Genomic DNA, 20,468 nt, shown 5'->3' with positions numbered 1-20,468 from the left:
GCTGAACCTAATACTGTTTTCTCCTGCATTTCTGGGGTCTGAGATTGGAGACTTTGAAAACTGTTTGTTGTTTGGTGTTCTGCAGAATTTCCAGGACATTGTGCTCACTTCTGGGAGACCAAATAGAATAAACAAAACTATGAATGAGAGTGCATGAATCTCTTTTTGGTCTTAGTGGTTTTAGTTTCCCAGTAAGGATGGGTAGAAAAACTCTGAGCCAATAGGAGGTTAATTTAGAATCAATAGAGGAATATGGTGTGAAAGAGGCAGGATGTGTACAAGCCAAATTAAATAGAAATGGATATTTGTTTTGTCAACTTCTGCCTGTTCGCGTCATGCTATATTTTTTTTGGCAGGGTCTTTTGCCTTTTGGAAAATGCATTTACCGCACACCTCGGCAAGTCTCTCAGAAAGAACAGAACGTGTTTGCTTCCAGAGATGAACACGTCCTCTCAACTGTATGTTTCTGAACTAAACCTGAGTGCCTTTGGCAGCAACTTTACTGTGCCTACTGTCAAGAGCAAGTCGTCACCATGTGAGCAAGTGGTCATTGCGGCTGAGGTGTTCCTAACTCTGGGCATTGTAAGCCTCCTTGAAAATATCTTAGTTATATGTGCAATAGTTAAGAACAAGAACTTGCATTCACCCATGTATTTTTTTGTTTGCAGTTTAGCAGTGGCTGACATGCTGGTTAGTGTGTCTAATGCTTGGGAGACCATAACAATATACTTAATAAACAATAGACACATAATTATGGAAGATGCCTTTGTCCGTCATATAGACAATGTCTTTGATTCAATGATCTGCATATCTGTGGTGGCTTCCATGTGCAGTTTGCTGGCTATAGCAGTAGACAGGTATATCACTATCTTCTACGCTCTGCGTTATCACAACATCATGACAGTGAAAAGATCAGGGCTCATTATTGCATGCATCTGGACCTTTTGCACGGGCTGTGGCATTATCTTCATTCTTTATTATGAATCAACTTATGTGATCATTTGTCTCATCACTATGTTTTTCACCATGTTGTTCCTCATGGTCTCGCTGTACATCCATATGTTCCTCCTGGCTCGTACTCATGTGAAGAAAATAGCTGCTTTGCCTGGGTACAACTCTGTCCGTCAAAGAACCAGCATGAAAGGAGCCATCACTCTGACTATGCTTCTTGGCATCTTCATTGTTTGCTGGGCTCCGTTCTTCCTTCATCTCATCCTGATGATCTCCTGCCCTCAAAACCTCTACTGTGTTTGCTTCATGTCTCACTTCAACATGTACCTCATTCTCATTATGTGCAACTCAGTGATCGATCCCTTGATCTATGCCTTTCGTAGCCAAGAAATGAGGAAGACCTTCAAAGAGATAATTTGTTGCTATAGCCTGAGAATGGTCTGTGGGCTATCAGACAAGTATTAAGAAAACAAAGCCAAACCAGGGAACAGAATCAAAATGCAACATCTTACTGCGTCTTGTAATTCTGCTGAAATGCCTATGGAACATCTTTCTCCATTCAGCTGTTGTGATTTCTGTGGCAATCAGAAACCATTTTTTAATATGTGATTTTGCCTTTCTTTCCCTCCACACACCTCTCTCACACCAGTTGTAGGAGCTACTCCTGCATCTTTATCATGGGGAGAAAGAATATTTCGAATCTCATTTACCCCACTGGATCTTATATGCGGATTATACAGGGAAAAATATTTCGAATCTCATTTACCCCACTGAAGACTGGATCTTATAAGCGGATTATACAGGGAAGGTCTTATTTTTCTTTCTGCCAAATGCAATGAATGTGACCTGCCATGCAAACAAGCCCATCAGCCTCTAAGTGTGTGTTTCTCTTGATACTCTTTGCCTCTCTAGATTCAGCATGGCTTATTTTGATGCCCAGAATTAACAGGTTTTTTGCTATTTTCTTCTGAAGACATAAAATCAGAGAAGTAGCTCTAATTATCAGGGTTCACATACCTCGCTCAACAGTTATGACCAATATATATGCACATATCAGCAGTCCTGTATTCCAGTCATGACTGTTACTGTCATAAAATATCTATTATGTAAAAGGACAGTGTTACCATGAGATTTTCCAGGTTGGATACAGTACTTTGTCGTGTCTGACTACATGTGTTCTTGTCACTGTGGGGTAAGATGTACCATAGGTGGATTTTAAGGTTGAATATGAAGACTGAGATGATTCTAGTTTATCTCTTTTCTTTATTCACCAGGACGAGGGAAATAAAGGGTACATGGCCTCTAGAGTCATGTAAAGTTTTGTGGAGATGGAAAGACTGGGTGAGTGGCTGCGTTTATATAGACATTAGAAAAATGTTTCAGCTAGGAGTTGCTTTTGTTACTGGAGGAAGCTGTGCTGTAGATTGCATCTTTCAAGCTGGGAGAGAAAAAACAAGTTTGATGATCAGAAGGCATAGCAGGCAATGGCAAAACAGGGATTTCAAAAACTCAGGCACATGTAGTTAGAGTCCTGACTTTTTCTCCCCGGACAAACAGGTTTTGTCTTTGTTGAGAGGATTCTAAGGTGAAAACCTCCATGCCTTTTGTGTAATTTGCATCTAGTCATGCTCTCATCAATGTGCTGTTTTGCAACAGCTGTGTAATGTACAAAATATTAGATTTATCACAGATGAAGGAAGTGGAACTGTGGCATTGATTTCTTGATGCCAATGGATGGTACATATCTTGCATTGTGATATAAGCTGTGAAAATATTTCACACAGTGGTACCCTACTGATTAAATATAAGAAAATAGCTTGGAAAAATGAATTATTTCTTCAGAAAAGCTGAAAAAATAACCCTTCTTATACCTGATTTAGGGATGTTATAAAACTGTTGTTGTCGATAGAAGGGCTATGGCTGATTCAATGGGCCTTAGGCCATACCTTCAAAGGGGAAGTCCTGATCAGGTGTTTGGAAAACTTTTTACCACACGGGTGGTCAAACATGGGAACAGGCGCCCAGTGGTTGTGCAATCTCCATTCTTGGAGATACTCAGAACTTGATCAAACACAGCCCTGAACAATCTGGTCTAAGTTGAAAGCTGACTGTAACTTTGAAGTTGGCCCTGCTTTGAATGATTAGGAATAGATGACCTCCACAGGTCCCTTCCAACTCAAGTTATTCTGTTATTCTATGAAACAATTTGTGTATTATGGTAAAATTATCATTTTCCCCCTCCTAATTTAATCTCTTGTGTAAGAAGAATTGTAAAATATTCTCCTCTATACATTTAGAAAGATAGCATGCTTTGGGTCTTCATTTGCTTTGGAGGTTTCTGGTAAGATAAGTATGGTGCATCTTTAGCACCAGAGCTATACTTTTTGTCTGCTGCACCTTAAAATATATACTGCCTCCAGCTCGCACATATCTCCCTCCGATATGAGTGGGAATGTTATTCTCAGTGGAGACTCTATATTATGTTGGCTGTAAACATAATGGTTATATCAGTGCACTAGGTGCTGGAATCTTCCTTCAGCTATATCTGAAAATGGGATTTCGGAGCTATGTTGGTGGTCAGTAGCGAGAATCTTGCCTTGTTTCAGTCCACCTCTTAACCGTATCCATAAAAAGCACCTAAGAGTGGGCTCTTGCTGCTATGAATGTAAATAGCAAAAGGAGACAGTTCAATTGCATAATGAAAGACACCAGCTGATGTTGTAAATAAATCATTAAATCTTCACCGGGTATTGCAAATAAGACAGTCTTGTACATAATTGTAGATCAACAAAGAGGAAGCCAAAACTGTAATAGCTTTGGGTATTTTCTTGAATTGTACATTACTTTTTGTTGAAAGTTTATTTGATGTATATACACAGATATATGAAGAAACTATTAAACTGGATTGCTGGAAAACCCACTATTATTGGTTATTCATTGTAATGTGTCCGCTAACCTTATAGATTATTCACAGAGGGAATATTGCATTATAGGCTTTCACTTCTCAATTTAAACAGGTGCCTTATTAAGAAATACATTCTGAAAGAGAGTTGCAGACTAATGCAATGTATTTACATTCATACCTATGTTCCTCTAGGTGTCAGCATCACATCCTCATTATAAGCTTTACAGGTGGGGAGATAAAACAGCTTAAGGGGGAAATGAACATATTTTCAAGACCAGGCTAGAAGAGTTCCTGCAAAAAAAGGTTGTTTGCACTACAGGAATGCATATAAAATACATGTCTCTGTGAGGCCATGATGTGTTTTAATCTGTTTCTTTCTCCTGTTTAGCTGCAGAATAAAAGCAACATTTAGCATGTTTTCACTTCTACAAGAGCTTGGAAAACACTAGGTATTCTGATAGTTTGGGACAACCCAGCACTGTGTAAGTATGAAATTTTTTGTCAAAGGACAGTCATGACAAAATTAGCTGCTAGGCTGTCACTGTACCTTGTTCCCACAACTAATGATACCACTTTGCTTACACTGCCAGTCATTTACAGTTTGGGATCAGTCATTGGAAAGAAGCTCAAATCATGTCCCAGAGCCCCAAAACCAACTGCTATTGCCCGCTGCTGCTTTCATGACTGAACACTTCACTGCTTCTAACTTGTGTGTCACTCTTTTCAAGCTTTTAATAAGAAATTATTCTGAACTCACTCCTTTTGCAGGTGAGGTCAACCTCACTAAACTCATCTGGATTTTAAGTAGATTAGTAGAAGCAGAGAGAATATTAAAGAAAACCAACCCAACATTTCTAGCTGCACCAGAACTTCACCTAGTGAAGGAAAAGACGGTATTCTTTAGTCTATAATAATGCAAAGGATGATTGATGGTAGGCGAGATGCACTGTCTCTAGATTACACTGAAGTACTTCTTATGTTGGTCTAAGTTTTGTTTGCTTTAGTAGATTGAAGCAGAAGGTTGGGTTTTCCAAATAATGGCATTGCCTGGATAATCCCATACCCAGCATGCTCCTATTTAGGAGTATTAGGAAAATCTGAATCTTTTCTCCAGGCCGAGGCCACAATAAGGTACTTGGACATACTAGTTTTTCAAGAGCCTTAGTGTTTTCTGTGATACAAACCGGTCATAATAATGGAGAAAAGAGGTTCTTTATGATCCTGGGCTTTATGATGCTGCTTCCCAAATGGGCACAAGTCTGTCACAAAGGGCTCCAACTACTGAGTACTGCTGCCTCTGGATCTGGGCTGGGAGGGATGATTGCTTTCAGCTCTACAACCTACAGGCCTGCAACCTCCGTGCAGACAGCTCAAATCCCTTGTGAGAGTGGGGTGCACCTTCCTACTGCTTAGGATTTTCCTTTTAGAAAACCTTCTCTGAGTGGCTCTCTGGAGACTTTTGTTGCATTTTACAGGAATCTTGTGCAAAATAACTGCAGAATCCACAGGAATTTCATGCACGTACAAACTTAAAGAAGGCAGAAAAGGTTTACACATCTGTGGGAAAGCAACCAACTCCCTCACACAGTCTGCTCTCTGAAATCTCAAAGGACTCTGTTTTGGCTCCAAAGCCTTGTTGGGGATTGTCCCACCTCTCTTGCAGTAAATCCTTCTTGTGTTGCTGGTCAGCTTCTTGCACAGAAGACCAACTCCTGGTGACCACTGCTATGTTTGAGGATTGCAATGGATGGTCCCATTCTTCAGCTGTGGTGGTTTGCATGCACAGTACCCTTCCTGTCAGTCAGGGTAGGGGAATAAGATACGGGAACATGGATGTGGAAGTGGGGATCCCCACATCAGGGACAGAGAATCATGCAGGCTACAGTGGAGCTGCCTGCATATGTTACTGTGCTAGGTTATTTCCAGGTGAGATGCTCTCCCTCCTTTTCTAATCTTATCATGTATTACAACCTGAGCTCTGTGCATCCTGGGTCCAGCTTCTTCTTCACACAGGACAGAAAAGGAGAATCTAAGGTATGCACGTGTGTGTCTATACTTACATACATGCCTACATGTGCATGAGTTCTTACTCCCAAATATACAGTACAATCACAACATCACGAAATAAGTGTGTGTAAAGATGTACAGTTTCTTTTTTCTCTAACCTTTCTGCTCTTTGTCATCCAGTTATTTGTAACACTACTTTCCAATTTGCAGCTTGTTTCTCACGTATTTCCTCCCCCTGTGAACAAACTAGCAACAGTCTAAATTGGAAATAGAAGAAAAAACCTCAATCACTTTTTGCATCCTGGGCTTTTAAAAATTATAGTGAATCAGTGTGATGGAACAAAGAATTCCCCTAGCACCTGTCACTCTAAAGATCTAGTAAAATTTTAATTCTTGTGGTCCTTAAGCACTATCCCTAGAACAATTTCTTCTTGAGCTGCTTGCCTAAAAAACCTGAAGGAGTGACTGGCTGTATTGAGCACTGAGAGTGAAGGGTCTCTATCAAAATAAAGAGCAGCTGTTTAGGGGAATTATACAAAGTCTGGACATATGCATGGTAATCCTCTGAAATACCCTTACAGCTTCCAGCAAGCTATGGTTTAGGGACTTCTTGGGCAGGAGGTTATATTTACAGCTGTGTGACTGATAGCTCTCAATGAATGTTTCTTACAAGAATTTATGTAGTCCCTTTTGGATCTCTTTATAATCATCAGCAACATCTTGTGATAGTAAGTTTCACAGTTTAGATATGTTGTGTGGAAAAATGATTTTTTTTACTCTTAAAAAACATCTGCTTGGAAGTTTTCTTCAATGCCCCTGATGCCTTATGTTGTGAAGAAGAGAAATAACTGGTTCCTGTTCACTTTCCCTCTGCCATTCATTATCCTACTCCCTTATACTCCCCTATAAAGTTTCTCTTTTCCAGATAAGGATCCTAGCCTATTTAATCTCTACTAGTATTTTCATACCTTGTTGTTCTTAAACTGTTTTCCTAGATCTACTATATTCTTTCTGACTGGGAGGGGAACAGATAAGCATATGATAATATGATATAGGTGAAAAATAAATTTCCACAGTGCTAGATGACGCCGCATGTTTTGTTCTCTATTCTTTTCTTAGCAGTATGTAACAATATACTTTCATTTAGTACAGCATGCTCCATAATTTGGAAAATTTCAAGATCTCTAAAAGAGTTCCCTCTCTGCAAATGCTCATAGGAACACATACTCTGTTCTCTAAATAGGCTTACATTTTCAATAGTGAGGGCTTTGGTCATACATCAGCATGTAAAACATACGCCAAAAATACATTGCTTAGGAGTGCTTCTGTGTTTCCAGGTCCAAGTATATGCCTTGGCCGCGCCCCAGGTCTGCAACAGAACTCATGTGATGGGGACAGCTTCCATCTCTCTACCTCTGATGGGAAGAAAGCCTGGCCACACAGGCTGGAAGGGCCTTGCAGCCTGTGCCAGCCATGGTCTGGGTGGCTGAGGATCAGGGACCCCAGGTTCAGACACAAACTTCTCCCGGAAGCCCATCATTTCTTTGAGAAGGGTGGTAAGAATGTCATTTGTGCAGCTGCCTCCAGATGGTGATTCATCACTCCTCTCCTTTCAATTAGGCCGGTTTTACACCAGATTAAAGCAAGACAAGAATTGAATCTCCGTATGCTTTGTATGCTGGCTCCAGACGATTTTCAAAGGCACCAAATGAAGTTTTTTTGATGCTCTGTTGCATAAATGTCCTAATTAACAGCAACAAACCAAAACAAAAACCCACAAAGAGAATGGGGTTATTTTTTCTCTCTAGTTTTCCAGTTTTTAACAGACACAGTTACTTTTGGCAAGCAATAAGTGGTGTTGCCCATAAATTAGCTTTTTCATTGGCTTTTGTTTCTTGCACAGAAACTTCGTGGCTATACTCTGAAAAAATGACCCTAGGAATACCTATCACCTCTGTATTATGCCTTTGTTTGTCATAGCTTTGGTCTGAACTGCTTTCTGGAAAGCTTTGCATGGGTTTTGAGTCAGGACCTAAATCCCTGAATTTCTATAACCAAACTGTTCATAGTGCTGGGATAGCCTTACAGAGACTTTAATATTTCTGCTTCACAGGTTCCTTGTGCTTTTTAAAGTCAGGGGAATCGGTTCGGGATATTCTTCCTTTCAAAGGGTAGGAGGAAATACTCCTACTCTTTAACTTTGTTTTAAGATTCTAACAACATAATTATTAGTAGTGCCAACATTGACCTCAGCTCAGAGATACATCACTGAAACTAAAAGTAGGTCTTTCCCAAAAGTTTTTCCCAGAGGACATGAAGAGCCCTGGGTATAACAAGGAGAGGAGATTCCTGGTCTCTGCTCATAGAGTGGTAGATAAGTGGTGGAGCTTGGGGAAACAAGTGTTTTAAATCTGTGTTATGTTCACACTTCACTCTTGCAGACGATGAAGATAAATTGCCTTTTTCTGTGGTAAGGACTGGGCTGTATTAAAAAATGTCCTAGTAGACAAACTTGTGCCAAATTCAGTTTTAGAGAAAGAGAGTCGGTGAGTGCTGGAAACTTGACCAAAAGTCTGTGTGCAAGACCCTCACCAGGTAAAACTGAATCCCAGTGCACTGAAGTGTATTGTAAGACATCTTGTCCCCACAAAGGTATATAGTAGGAATTCAGGATGTGGTAGCTCTATAGCTCCTTCCTCCTTAGAAAGGAAAATAACAGTATTTTAAATGGTAGTGGAAAAAGAGTGTGTCAACAAATACATTTATTTCTCATGTTCCTCAGACTGACAACCTGCCAGTTGTGCACAGTGGGCCCCCAGGATCCAGTGCTCTGACTGGGGGGTCTCTGCACAGTCAGTTCATTGGAAACCTGCTTAACTCACTTGGAAGAAGTAGGTTAAACCTTTGACTTCTCCTGGGCTTAAGTGCCCTGCTTGGTAATCACAGTTTGTAAAGCGGCTGCTTAAAAAGCCCTTCTTTCAAATGGCAGAGGAAAGAGATGAATCACTTGAATTTCAAGTGCAGTTCCAATGACAGTTCATGTCCCTGCATAAAGTGCATAGAAAATGAAGAGGTAGGAGGTAAGTCCTTGAGTGAAGTCCAGGTCTTTCATCTCACAGTGATGCTGCTAAATATTCAGGTTTTCACTATGAAAAGGGACATTGGCGCAGCCACCTCTGAATCTGGAGGTGGATATTTGAAGGAAAACTTTGCAAAGAAAAAAATGGTATTTGGTGTGTAGCTTGCTGTTTTAGTTACACTCAGGAAAAGTCTGACAGTCCATCTGGTGAAACAAGGGCAGAAACACCTTTTCAGTTAATTTTGACTGGACTTATTTTTCAGATAATATCTGCAGTCTGTAGCTCTCAGTGCCTCTGATGCGCAAAGAAGAGGTGTTCAGCTTCCAGAAAACTGGAAGGTGCAAGGACTCTAGATGCAACAAGGGACAGATGGATTTAGACTCCCAGCTCCTCATTCAGCATCTTGGTTTTGTTGGCCACATGCCTGGCGCTCCAGTCATGTGTGATTAATAACTGAACTTAGCTGTGGCATTTTAAGTGATACACTGGAACTGTGTGTAGAGTGGGGCATATTGAAAACATGTCCAGCTTAATTAGAAGGGAATGGAAAAGAGGAAAGCCACCCTAGAGCTACCTCATGGGAGACAGCCCTGGCATACAGACAAGCGGGGAATCAAAGGCCTGTTGCACAATGTAATGAGTAAATAGATGACAAGTACAACATTAGCTCTGGTGGACCTTTAGAGGGGAAGGCAGGCGATACAAGGAACACCGTGTGTATTTCAGATGACCTTTCGTTGAAAATGTCAGTTAGAAGATTGTACTGAATTTATAAATAGGGTAATAAATAACTGGACTGAATAATGAAAGGTTTAATGCTCAGGGAAGAACCAGAGCAAAGATCCAAGGACTCTGGACAGCCAGAATTACCCATACTTTAAAACTTTGCTGAATTAACAGTGGCCAGTGAAGTGTCAGCGTTGTTAGTGCTATGAAAAAAAAGCACCTAATGACAAGAATACAGCTAATAATAATAATGAAGGAAATCTGTGGTGGACTAACAGAGTTGACAGAAGACAGACCCCATGGAGGCTGCTCCCACACCTTGTCCTAGGTCACCACTGCCTGCGGCAGGTTCCCCCCACCCTCACTCCAGCCCTGGGAGAGGTTGTCCCTTGGGCCCTGACAGTCATGCAATTTGGAAGAGATATAATAAGCCTTTTCCAGAGAGAAAGAAGGAGCTATTTAACCATCTCCAAATTGATTATTTTTGTTTTGTTTTGTTCTGCAGTTTACCTTTCTATGATATTTTTGATCTTTCAGCTTGACTGGGTAAAATAACTTCTGGACAGAGCTAATTAAGCAGATATTTAGAATTCAGTATCATCTCCCTTCTGAGAGCCTCGACGTATTTTGCAGACACTCAAAATGAAATCTCAAACCATTGCTGCAAGATTGCTTGCAGAAGCATAGCATCACGGCAGAGAGCTAAAGATGAGTTGGTTTTGAAAGCAGAGCTCTAAAACACTGATTTCATCCCTTTGAGGTTAAGTAGCACTTCCCTGAAGTCACCACACAATCTGAAGACCCGGGCTTCAAGACACCAAAAAGACATCCACGGTGTAACATAAGGTAGCGGGATAGTCCCAAGCTTAGTTTCCTCCTGTACCAGATCTGACAAAAAGGGTTATGCCCTGTGCTGTGGTACCAGCTGTGACTCTGGAGTCCCTGTTGGGCTGCAAGGGCAGGCAGGGCATCTCCTGCTCTCAAAAAGTAGATTTCCAGCCCTGACTCTTCCTCCTCTCCCCTGGAGCCCAGACACAGTGAAAGCACAGAAGTATTCACATACCAGTGCACTGTTTGCTGATGAAGTTGCTTCCTCAGGGGATAAAGACAATTGGGTGTGTTCCTTTTATTTTTTTCCCCTTTTTTCCCCTCTGGTTTCTGGACTGTAGCCAGTTGCCTGTGAGTGGTATCTCTGTAACAGATCCAGAATCTCTTTGCAAAAAAGACTCTGAAGCAGCAGCTATGATCACTGCAATGAAAGGAGTTTGCATAAATAAATAACCACATTGCTAATACATGGGTTAAGGATAGGGAATGGGACACTATGACTTACAGGACGTGAAAGTAAGGAGGCTTTTTCAAACTGAGAGCACTTTGCACACTAGTAAGCCCTCCTAATGCATCCTTAGTCCTCTGAAATGCTTGTACTGCTTGGGACTGTCCTCTAATAACAAATCAAATACAAACCATTTTCTTTATTAATTAACTGAAACAGTCACATTCAATAGGATTTCAAGGCTTAAGGGTGTCATATTTATTGACACTGACTTGGATGTTAGCAATAGACTTAACTGCTAGATAAGGTAAGGTTTTATTAGACTGGCGTTGCTTTTCTAATAAGCCAGGCCACAGGGGAACCGCACTTTAAAAGTTGGGCTTGATGGCTTTCTGCATTTTCCTACAGATGTTTTAATTTAACTGTACTTTCAATATAGTATCTGCTTTTATTTAAAATACTTTTCACACAGGGAAGCTTTGTAAAGCAGAGGCAGCGTATCGCTAGTAAAAAGATATAGCAAAGTACCTCTAGATTGAAGTGACCGATGTAATTCAACTTGACAAACTGTTGATTCTTAAACTTAAATTTTGCCACTGGAATTCCTACCAGGTACTCTGATATGAGCATTAACATCCACATTTCAGTTTTGGCCTGTAGTGTGGGGCTCAGTAGTTCCAGAGCGAAGCATGCTCAGACTGTAGTTCAAAGGCTTAGAAAGGACACTGGTAGTCTAAAAATGTTATTTGTTATGCAAATGCCTTGGCAAAACCACAAACAAGGCAAAGACAGAAGTTTGTGTCAAATTCTCCCTGTTATTTTCTGAGGGAGTTTGAAAATTCTTGGTAAAAAAAGGGAAGTTAGAATATGAAACACTATTTCTTGCTCTTGAAATGTGGAAATACATGGAAATTACATGGAGATTTGTTAACGACATCCACAGTTTTAAGCGAATATTTTGCTCCAACTTGAGGTATTTATAAAACCAACGGAAACAATTTTTATTCTATGGAAATTATTTTTCTTGGTAGGAATCACTTACAAATCTTTCCTACTTCTCTACTAAGGCACGTTTCATGCCTGGTTTGTTGGAGGCATTAGGGCTATTGCTGATTAACTGTCAGTGACCCTCTACCACTGTTTTGTATTGCTTGTCCTGCAGATGAGGCAGTCTTTTCTTGCAGTTATAATGGTCTTCTTTCCAGTTTTACCCTTTCACCAAGCTACTGCTCCAGTCTAGTAGTATTACGGGTCCACTGAGGACGTCTTCCTTAAGTAACCATGGACTTCCATAGCAGCTAGTGGTAAGCACTGCTTGTGCCTCCCACAGCAACACAGCCTCTGCACTGCAGAAACAGACTAAACTTAAAATGAGCTTGTCCTGTGGGAAAAAGAAAATCAGTGATGGATGAAAACAAGTAAAGCTTTTTAAAATACCTTAGTTTTACTAAGACCGCTGTCTTTGATTATTCACCCTATACGTAGCCATCTGGTCTAAAATCCCCTTAGTCTATCTGCAGTCAGATGGTTTGAGGGCATCTTTTTCAGTTTGCAAGTTTTTCTTTGAAAAGATCTGTAGCTGACTGGCACCTGCTGTTCATTAGCTTCATGGCAGCATTCTTGATTTCGTCTTCAATTCAAGCAAATACATAAGAACAGTCTGCTCTTCACAAGTGCAAACTGTCTTTCTGAAATCTGCAGGACTATTTGCATGCTTGATGACTCCAGGGTAAGAGGACGGTGCTAGCGAACCCACGACTAGACGCAATATCCCTGCAAAACAAAGGAAAATATGGCACAAGGACTGACTTGAGATTCCCAAATAATCTAGCCAACTAAATATGGTATTGTATTTGGGCTAAGTGTAACAGTCAGCCGCTGACAGCAGTGTCAGTGCCTGTTATGCTTCTCACAGTCTTTGTACCAGCTTATTTAGGGCTGCTTCAGAGATCTCCTCCCTGTGGCCCAGTGCAAGATATAGACATACCCAGAATAAATTGCTTAGCTTGATCATTGTCTCCATATTCTCTACTTGACAGATTTAAGTGCCTAATGATATTAGATGATGTTTCATGCCATTTATTTTCGCAAAGTGTCATTAATCTCTGTCCCTTCTCCGTACAGTATGCACTTATTTCATTTTGGAGCTAGAATTAAGCGAGAAAACATAAGGGAAGGGATTGTGTAGATACTATCTATAGAGTAAATTCTCCATCAGACATATGGAAATGTGAATTTTCATGTCTGGTGCTAATACTGTATTAATATAATGAATTGAGAGGCTGTGGAAACAGTTGTGGCAAGAACTTGCTGAAACTGAGTTGTTAATAGTGAGGAATTAATACCTCAATGATTTTGATGCAGAAATCACAGGCTGAGATTTTTATGGCCTTTGTTATGAAAGTCAGACTCGTTGATCATGTTAATTGGTTCTGGTCTTAAAATTTTGAATTAAGTTTCATGGAAAGTTAGCAAATGTTCAGGTCTCTTTCCCAAATGTTCAGGTCTCTTTCCCAAGAAAGCTAATGAACAGTGATAACTGTTCTTCTTAAGGGGTAAATTAATACGGTCCAAAATAAGTGTGCCTATGTTTATAAATGAGGATGTTCATGCTAGAAGCTTTCATGAGACCAGGTTAAGACCAGAAAATCAGAACTATACAAAGGTTAACACAATCAGAATCAGAAATCCCAGTACAAATGAACAGCCTTAACTGTGAAGTAGCATTGTACAAAATTTTGCTTCAACTGAGAAGTGTTGAGGGTATAATTAATTAATAAAAAACAGAAAGAACATTTAAGCTGATGGACTAATTAATGTTAAAATTAATTTATACAGATCTAGCAGTGACATGACACATTTAATTCATCAGCTAATTTCCTGGAATTGTTTAACCTTATTTGAATCAACCATGATTAACCTTATTTAGTTTTGCACTGGTTACTCTAATCATCCAGGGCTTTGCTTATTTGTGTATTTTTGCTGCCTTCAAAATATAGGTATATAGGTATAGGTAGCAACGAATTACAAAATTTGGAGGAAGTAAAATGCAAGGGAATAGTAAAAGTAACCTTAAACTCATGCCTGTCAGTGTTCATTTATAAATTCCCACAAGTAAAAGGATGAGCTGTCATTTTAGACATCCATTCAACCATCAGGATGATAAACTATGTATATAAAATTGTAAAAGATAAATGATAGAATAATTCCTGTTTGGGATGGGAGAACTTCTTTGAGATAAATTTAGAAATAAGTAGAAGTGTTTAATTGTGGGTTCTAGAGCAGTTCTGAGGTTTTCAAGTGTACGTTTAATGTTTAACTTGGTTTAAGCAGAAATTCTTGTTCAATACTAGTATCTATGATGTCTGGATGTCATTTTAATAGCCCCATAGTCTAGCTGGTTAAGAATTATTTTCAAACAGATGTCTCCTTGCTAGTGTTTGTACAGTGCAAGTTTCTATTTAGGTAAATTTTTTTGATGGGTCCTCTTAAAACTTGTTTGAGTTCCCCTGATGCAGACTCTTTTGCCAGCTTTCCTCTTTCTGCAGAGCAGGGATTGTGGGGCCATTAGGAGTTATCAACACCTTCACTTTTTGTGCCTTTGGCATAGGGAAGAGCAGTGAAGGGTGGTGTGGTACAAAGACTCTGCCTAAGAAGTCGATTGATTGGCAAATATATAAATAAGCATCATGAATCTTTATGCAGCAGGCAGGAAGTTCGGAAGGAAGGCACATGTTCCAGATGCCATCTGATAGTACACTTTTTTCCTTCTAGGTGAGATGAAAGACAGGGAGAACTTAAAAGGGCTTGATTAATTGTCAGTTATGTGAATGGTATTATGCTGATCTTCATTTTACATACACCATTACATAACCTCTGATTAAGCAAGAAAATAAAAGCTAGTAATTACTGGGGACTCTGGAGATATTCTTCTCCTGTATGATGGTTTCTTGCAAATTCTTACTATAGTGTTAAAATATTCTGATTTAGATTTTTTTTTTTTCTAATGGACTTAAAAAAGAATGAATGAAAATAACCATCATGCCTCAGCCTTTTTCTCTCAAATTAAAAGCAAGTGGAAATGCAGTAAATGCAGGGTAGGAACTTCCCAAAGACAATCTCAGCTGTAGAACGACATTAGACATAATATACCTGAATCTTAATCCAACAACAGATTTCTCGGGAGTGCAATGGGCTTTTAAAATGAATGGAGGGCTAAAGAGGCAGACTATTTGAATCCTGCTGGAGGATACTTCACATCATGTATTATTCTGCTTATTTCAGTTCAACAACTCGTGGGTCAATTGTATATGAAGCAGGATTTTTCTCCTCCTTTGTGACCCAGACTGAAAGTTGCAGCCTAGCCATAGGGTGAACAAAGGCACTCGCACAACTGCAAGAAGGCAAAGGAAAAACCTGCGACTGAGTTTTCCCTCTTGTTCCAGGCATCTCTTCTTCATGCATTCCCCTTGTGAGGGAGAAGGGAAATGAGCAGCACTGCCCGCTTTCTTAGTGTGAGACACTGTGGGAAGTCATTTTGCCCAGTTATGACCAAGCAACTAGCTCAAGAGCACTGAGCTGAACTTTTCATCCCATCACTCCCCTTTATCCATCCAGTGCCACCAGGCTAATTGGCCTGGAAACTGGGATCAGGATTGTAATAAAACTGTTTAATAAATGTTATAACTGCAAACTTCACCCTCCTGCTTTATGTAATATAAACACAGAATAATTCATACGTGAACCATTACTGTGCAGGGTTAGGAGGGGTAGGAATATCCTGCCAATGCAGGGATAAGAATAATAGGGACTTAAGGTTTTAATACATTTCAATTAGCAATGAGAGATCTTTCATGACTGCAGGAAAAAATACAAACTTTGCTGCTGTGTCTGCCAGCCTCTTGTGCTACAGCTTATAGGCCAGGCTCACAATTTAATTAAAACAATGATATTGTTTTACACAGACTTGCTTAGCAGCCTTTTTCTCCCCTAAGGTTTGTGGTTTTGTCTATGGTGTTGCCTTCCAGCTTTGGAAAGTCACTTTTCAGGATTTACCAGCCTCGAGTCTAACACATTGGAATAATTTCCAAAAAGGTAAAACTAACTTTGCATTAGGGAGTAGATGGATTGGTTTGAGGGCAAAGAAGAAAAGAGTTAATTACATAGTCCATCTGAGAAATAACAACTGAAATGTGGGATTAAGGCAACTGGGGCATGACAGTTTGTGAAAGCAGTCACAGGGTACAGAAAGGAATTAGGCAGGGTTGCACGCCGGCAAGGCCACTGCAGGCACAGCTGTCTGTCAAAGTGACAGCTTCAGAGAGACTTCCAGCACACAAAACCTGTTAAAAAAGGGTGGCCGCAGGGGCTGTAGTGACAAGGCATTTATGATCATAGAACTGGACCCTGACATCCCCTGCTCCTCTTCACGGTCAGTAAACTGACCTTGCTTTTCTCTCATCCTGAGAAAGGACGCATCACACTGCCCATCCACCAGTTTGGAGGGTAAGCTGCTTATTTTTGTCTCTTGTCTACTGCTGTGCTATTTGGGATGTCAGTGTCTTTAGGACCTTGACCATGGAGGCCTTCTTGTGCATCTCAGTGGTTCTGAGATGAGCCCAGCCATGCCTTATGATAGCCACGAGCCACGCTAGAATGCTTTTTCACCTCTGATAATGCACTTAAGTTGGTCTTCTTATTCTCCTAGCCGAGATTTGCTGTGGATGCTCCTGAAGCCCTCACACTGTTACTTCAAAAGTAGCGTAGGCAGAATCGAGCTGATAAAAAAGAAAGATATTCCCAAGACATAGCTGCTACTATTACCTGATTTACTCTGAAAAGTTTTCCCTCCAGCTTGCAGCACGTGTCTGCTGCCAGGGTCCTGGAGTATTCCTCATAGTACCAGGATGAAGTCTTCCATTCAAACCACAGCTGAACGAATATCCACAGGAGGACAAACACACTTTATGAGATTTTTAAGGTTCTGAATTTTGTCATGCTTTTAATTTGTTGTGCTTTTAATTTCTGTTCTGAAATTTGTCGTGCTCCATTTTAATGAAATGTGACTGTGTCAAGGTTTCAGCTTTAGGTCTCGGGCTCTGCTTGTCATTTCCTCTGGGCTTCTGAAGTAGCCAGGGACCCCTTGGCCTCAGAAACATTCCCATACCATTGAAGCTAACACACTTTTACAGAATGATTTGGCTTTAGCAGCACAGGATAGTTCTGGAACTGCAAAAGCCTTTCTCAAAAAAGGGTAAAAGGCTATCATTTAGTATATTTTCCATTATATTTTCAGCTTCAAATGTACTTTTACAAAGTTTTACTATTTTTTTAAAATGGAAAGAGTGATTTTTTTCCTATTTCTTCCTGCCGATGCTTGGGTTGTTTTTTCATCAAATTTTACTGGGGAAGAAAAAATTAAAAAAGAATGAAAAAGGAAAAGCAAGGACTCGTTTTATTTGCTTTCAAAGGGGGTTATGTTGTTTTTTTGAGGTTTTGGGTTGTTTTTTTTTTTTTGTATTTTTACAAAGCCCCCAGTTAAAATTTTGAGGGAGTTAAAGGTTCCAGACATTTTCTTTGAATGCACTTCCTGGTTTTTCACCAGCTCTAGAAGATCCAAAATTATTTCATTATGAAATAGCTGCCAAACGATTGGGTTTCATGTAGCAGCTTGTTCCTTCATGAGTTGAAACTATATTGCTGTAACTCATCCTATGTTGAGATAAGCACTTTTGTAACTGAAAAGTTTTATTTACCTCAGAACAGTCACTGAAACATCTGAACAACAGCTGCCAAAAGGAAAAAAACACTTCGTATCTCTTCTTCTTACTGACTTGAACTGTGAACTTGAGCGCTAATTTTCCGTACCCAATTGAATTGATCCAAAATGCCAGAGATACTGGCTCACAGCTGCTGTGTTATTTTCTTATGTAATTACCGGGAATAAAACATTTCCATCCAGTAACTGTCTTCTACCCTGAACGCTACATATATGAACCTTTTGAAGATACAGGGGTTTCTCTGTGTGCGTTTAAGACATCTCTTCTGTAGGAGCTCGAATGGGGAAGTGCTGTTTATCTGCAAATGCATTTAAAAGGATGTTACTGCTGAAGGAGCACAGTCTTGTGTTATCTTTTTCTTGAAAAATCAATAACGACAAGACCTATGAAGCTTGTTAGGATTTAATTTTTAAATTCATCTGAAGCTTTTTAGATCTAAAGGACTGAATTTCAAATATTTTTATGTATTCAGGCTTACCATTTTGCTATCTCCTTTTGCATTAGTTGAGAGATGGTGTTACTTGATTTTTCACTGCTTTGTTTCTACAAAGGAGGGAGCTAGGAAAGTTTTCTGGAGAGATGGATTATGCAATAAAGGTCAACTTTTCTTTAAAGACTGGAAACAGTGTCAGAACATGAAACCTATCTGTTTCTTTTGAATAATTCTGCTTCAGTGGTAGCTAATACCTGTGAAACACCTCCTAAGAGGATGTAATATATATAATTTCCTAAAAATGGCAACTTAGAAAAGGAATGTGGCTCCAGTGGAATGTGGTAAGACATTAGATAGCTGTAGGAATATCTGCTAGAGGAATTTCATGCTGTGGTCTTCTGCCAATGTATCTTAGCCCAAATTTGCAAAAATACACTTTGTTCCACTGTTGATCCCGCTGGATTGCCTGAACTGTATTCACATCGAGTCTCTTAAGGGTCACGGGAAAAGGATGATAGTATTTAATTCTCCTCTGTGTGCACATTTGAGTGTCCTGCCTCAGAAACTTCAGCTTCTTTCATTTGATAAATGAGGACGTATAGGCCCTTGACTGTTCCCAATGTCCCAGTTGGAAGTAAGACACAGTAGTGGCAGCCAAAACAGAAATATACATCCTGCTTCTATACTTTCACTTAGTGAGGTTTCCTGCAAGTTCCCTTCAGCTAAGTGTTGTTTCTGTAGAGCGACAGTAGAAGTTAGAACAAAAGAAGTGATCAAACAATTGCCATACAATCAAAAAGGATTTTTGCTCTCTCCCATGTAATGCATTCTTGAGGAAGCATTCATTTGTAACAGTATATTTACGTATAAAAGAACCGTAAGCACAAATTTATAAATTAGAGTTATATATACAAAATCAATCTTATTTCTCCCCCTTTCTGGATCTATTTTAAGACATTTTACTGCTGTATTAGGTAACTAGTACTGTTGTACTCTATAGTAGTACAGTATATACTAAAAATATCTGTGAAAAGTCCATAGAAGAATTAGAATTTGAAGTTCCATCTTTAAAAACAAAGAGGGAGCCAAATTCTGAGTGGAAAGTTAATGGCACACTTTCTCACATTTTCTCTTCCTTCAAGGTGGCTTAGTGTTGCGGTTTGTGCATTTGATGAGATTAAAGATCCATCTGTTGCTCCTCTGATTTTCTCATTTCAGCTTTACTGATAGTATTTACTAAGTGGGATTTTGGTTTTGTTCATTTTTTTTTTTTTTTTAAATTGATCATACTCCTATAATGAAGCAAATATAATTTCTTTACACTGATGTACTGGTTTTGGATGGGTTAGAGTTAATTTTCTTTGTAGCAGCTCGTATGATGCTATGTTTTGGATTGGTCACCAAAAGGGTGTTGATAAGAGACTGATATTTTAGTTATTGCTGAGCAGTGCTTACACAACAACAAGGTCTTTTGTGTTCCTCATGTGGCCCAGTCAGTGAGTAGGTTGAGGGTACCCAAGAAGTTGGGAGGGGACACAACTGGGACAGCTGACCCCAACTGACCAAAGGGTCAGCTGTCAACTGACCATATGACATTGTGCTCTGCAATAAAAAGCTCAAGGAAAGGAGGAGGAAGGGGAAATGTTCAGAGACATGGTCTTTGTCTCCTCAAGTAACTGTCATGCATGATGGAGCCCTGCTTTCCGGGAGATGGCAGAACACCTGCCTGCTGATGGGAAACAGTGAATGAATTCCTTATTTTGCTTTGCTTGCTCATCCAATTTTTGATTTACCTATTAAAGTGTCTTTATCTCAACCCACAAATTTTTGCACTTTTACCCTTCCATGCTCTCTCCCATCCCACTAGGGGTGAGTGAGTGAGTGGCTGTGTGGGGCTGAGCTGCCGGAGGGGGTTAACCCACAACAACTGACTACTTAGAACAGAACGTGACTTATTCATAACTGGCAGAGGTGGAAGAGTGTTTTGCAGAAGCAACAGCCTTGCCCTTCTGCTTAGAAACCTGTGGTGCACGAACTACAGGTGTCACTATGGTCCTCTGAAGACCTTATACCAAACAAAACTCTGTGAAAGAATAATTTCCTAAGGCAAATTATGCTGCCGCAGGTCTAAATATTGCAGGGCACTGAGAGCACATCTCTGCAAAACTCTGCCAAAGCCTTTGTTGTGCAGGTGGACGTAAGGGGATTATGTAGGCACAGAAATAAGCAGATACAAAGCTGAATACAACTTCCCTGCAACTAGACAAATATAGTGACAGAGGCACATCACAGCTCTCAAGTGACCAACGTT

The 20,468-nt window shown here is 39.9% G+C and overlaps 1 protein-coding gene across 1 annotated transcript in view; it reads left to right on the top strand.

The window, feature by feature from the left end:
• The window catches only part of MC5R (melanocortin 5 receptor), a 2,129-nt gene extending 713 nt beyond the window's left edge, over positions 1-1,416 (top strand). Inside the window, exon 2 of the mRNA XM_009889059.1 lies at positions 357-1,416. Within this exon, the coding sequence (XP_009887361.1) occupies positions 439-1,416 (978 nt within the window). The 5' untranslated portion in view covers positions 357-438. The remainder of the gene's footprint in view (positions 1-356) is intronic.
• The last annotated feature ends 19,052 nt before the right edge of the window (positions 1,417-20,468 follow it).

Source organism: Charadrius vociferus, unplaced genomic scaffold (genome assembly GCF_000708025.1).
Source record: "Charadrius vociferus isolate BGI_N301 unplaced genomic scaffold, ASM70802v2 scaffold65, whole genome shotgun sequence".
Lineage (NCBI taxonomy): Eukaryota > Metazoa > Chordata > Aves > Charadriiformes > Charadriidae > Charadrius > Charadrius vociferus.
This window is presented reverse-complemented; position numbering and strand designations above follow the sequence as displayed.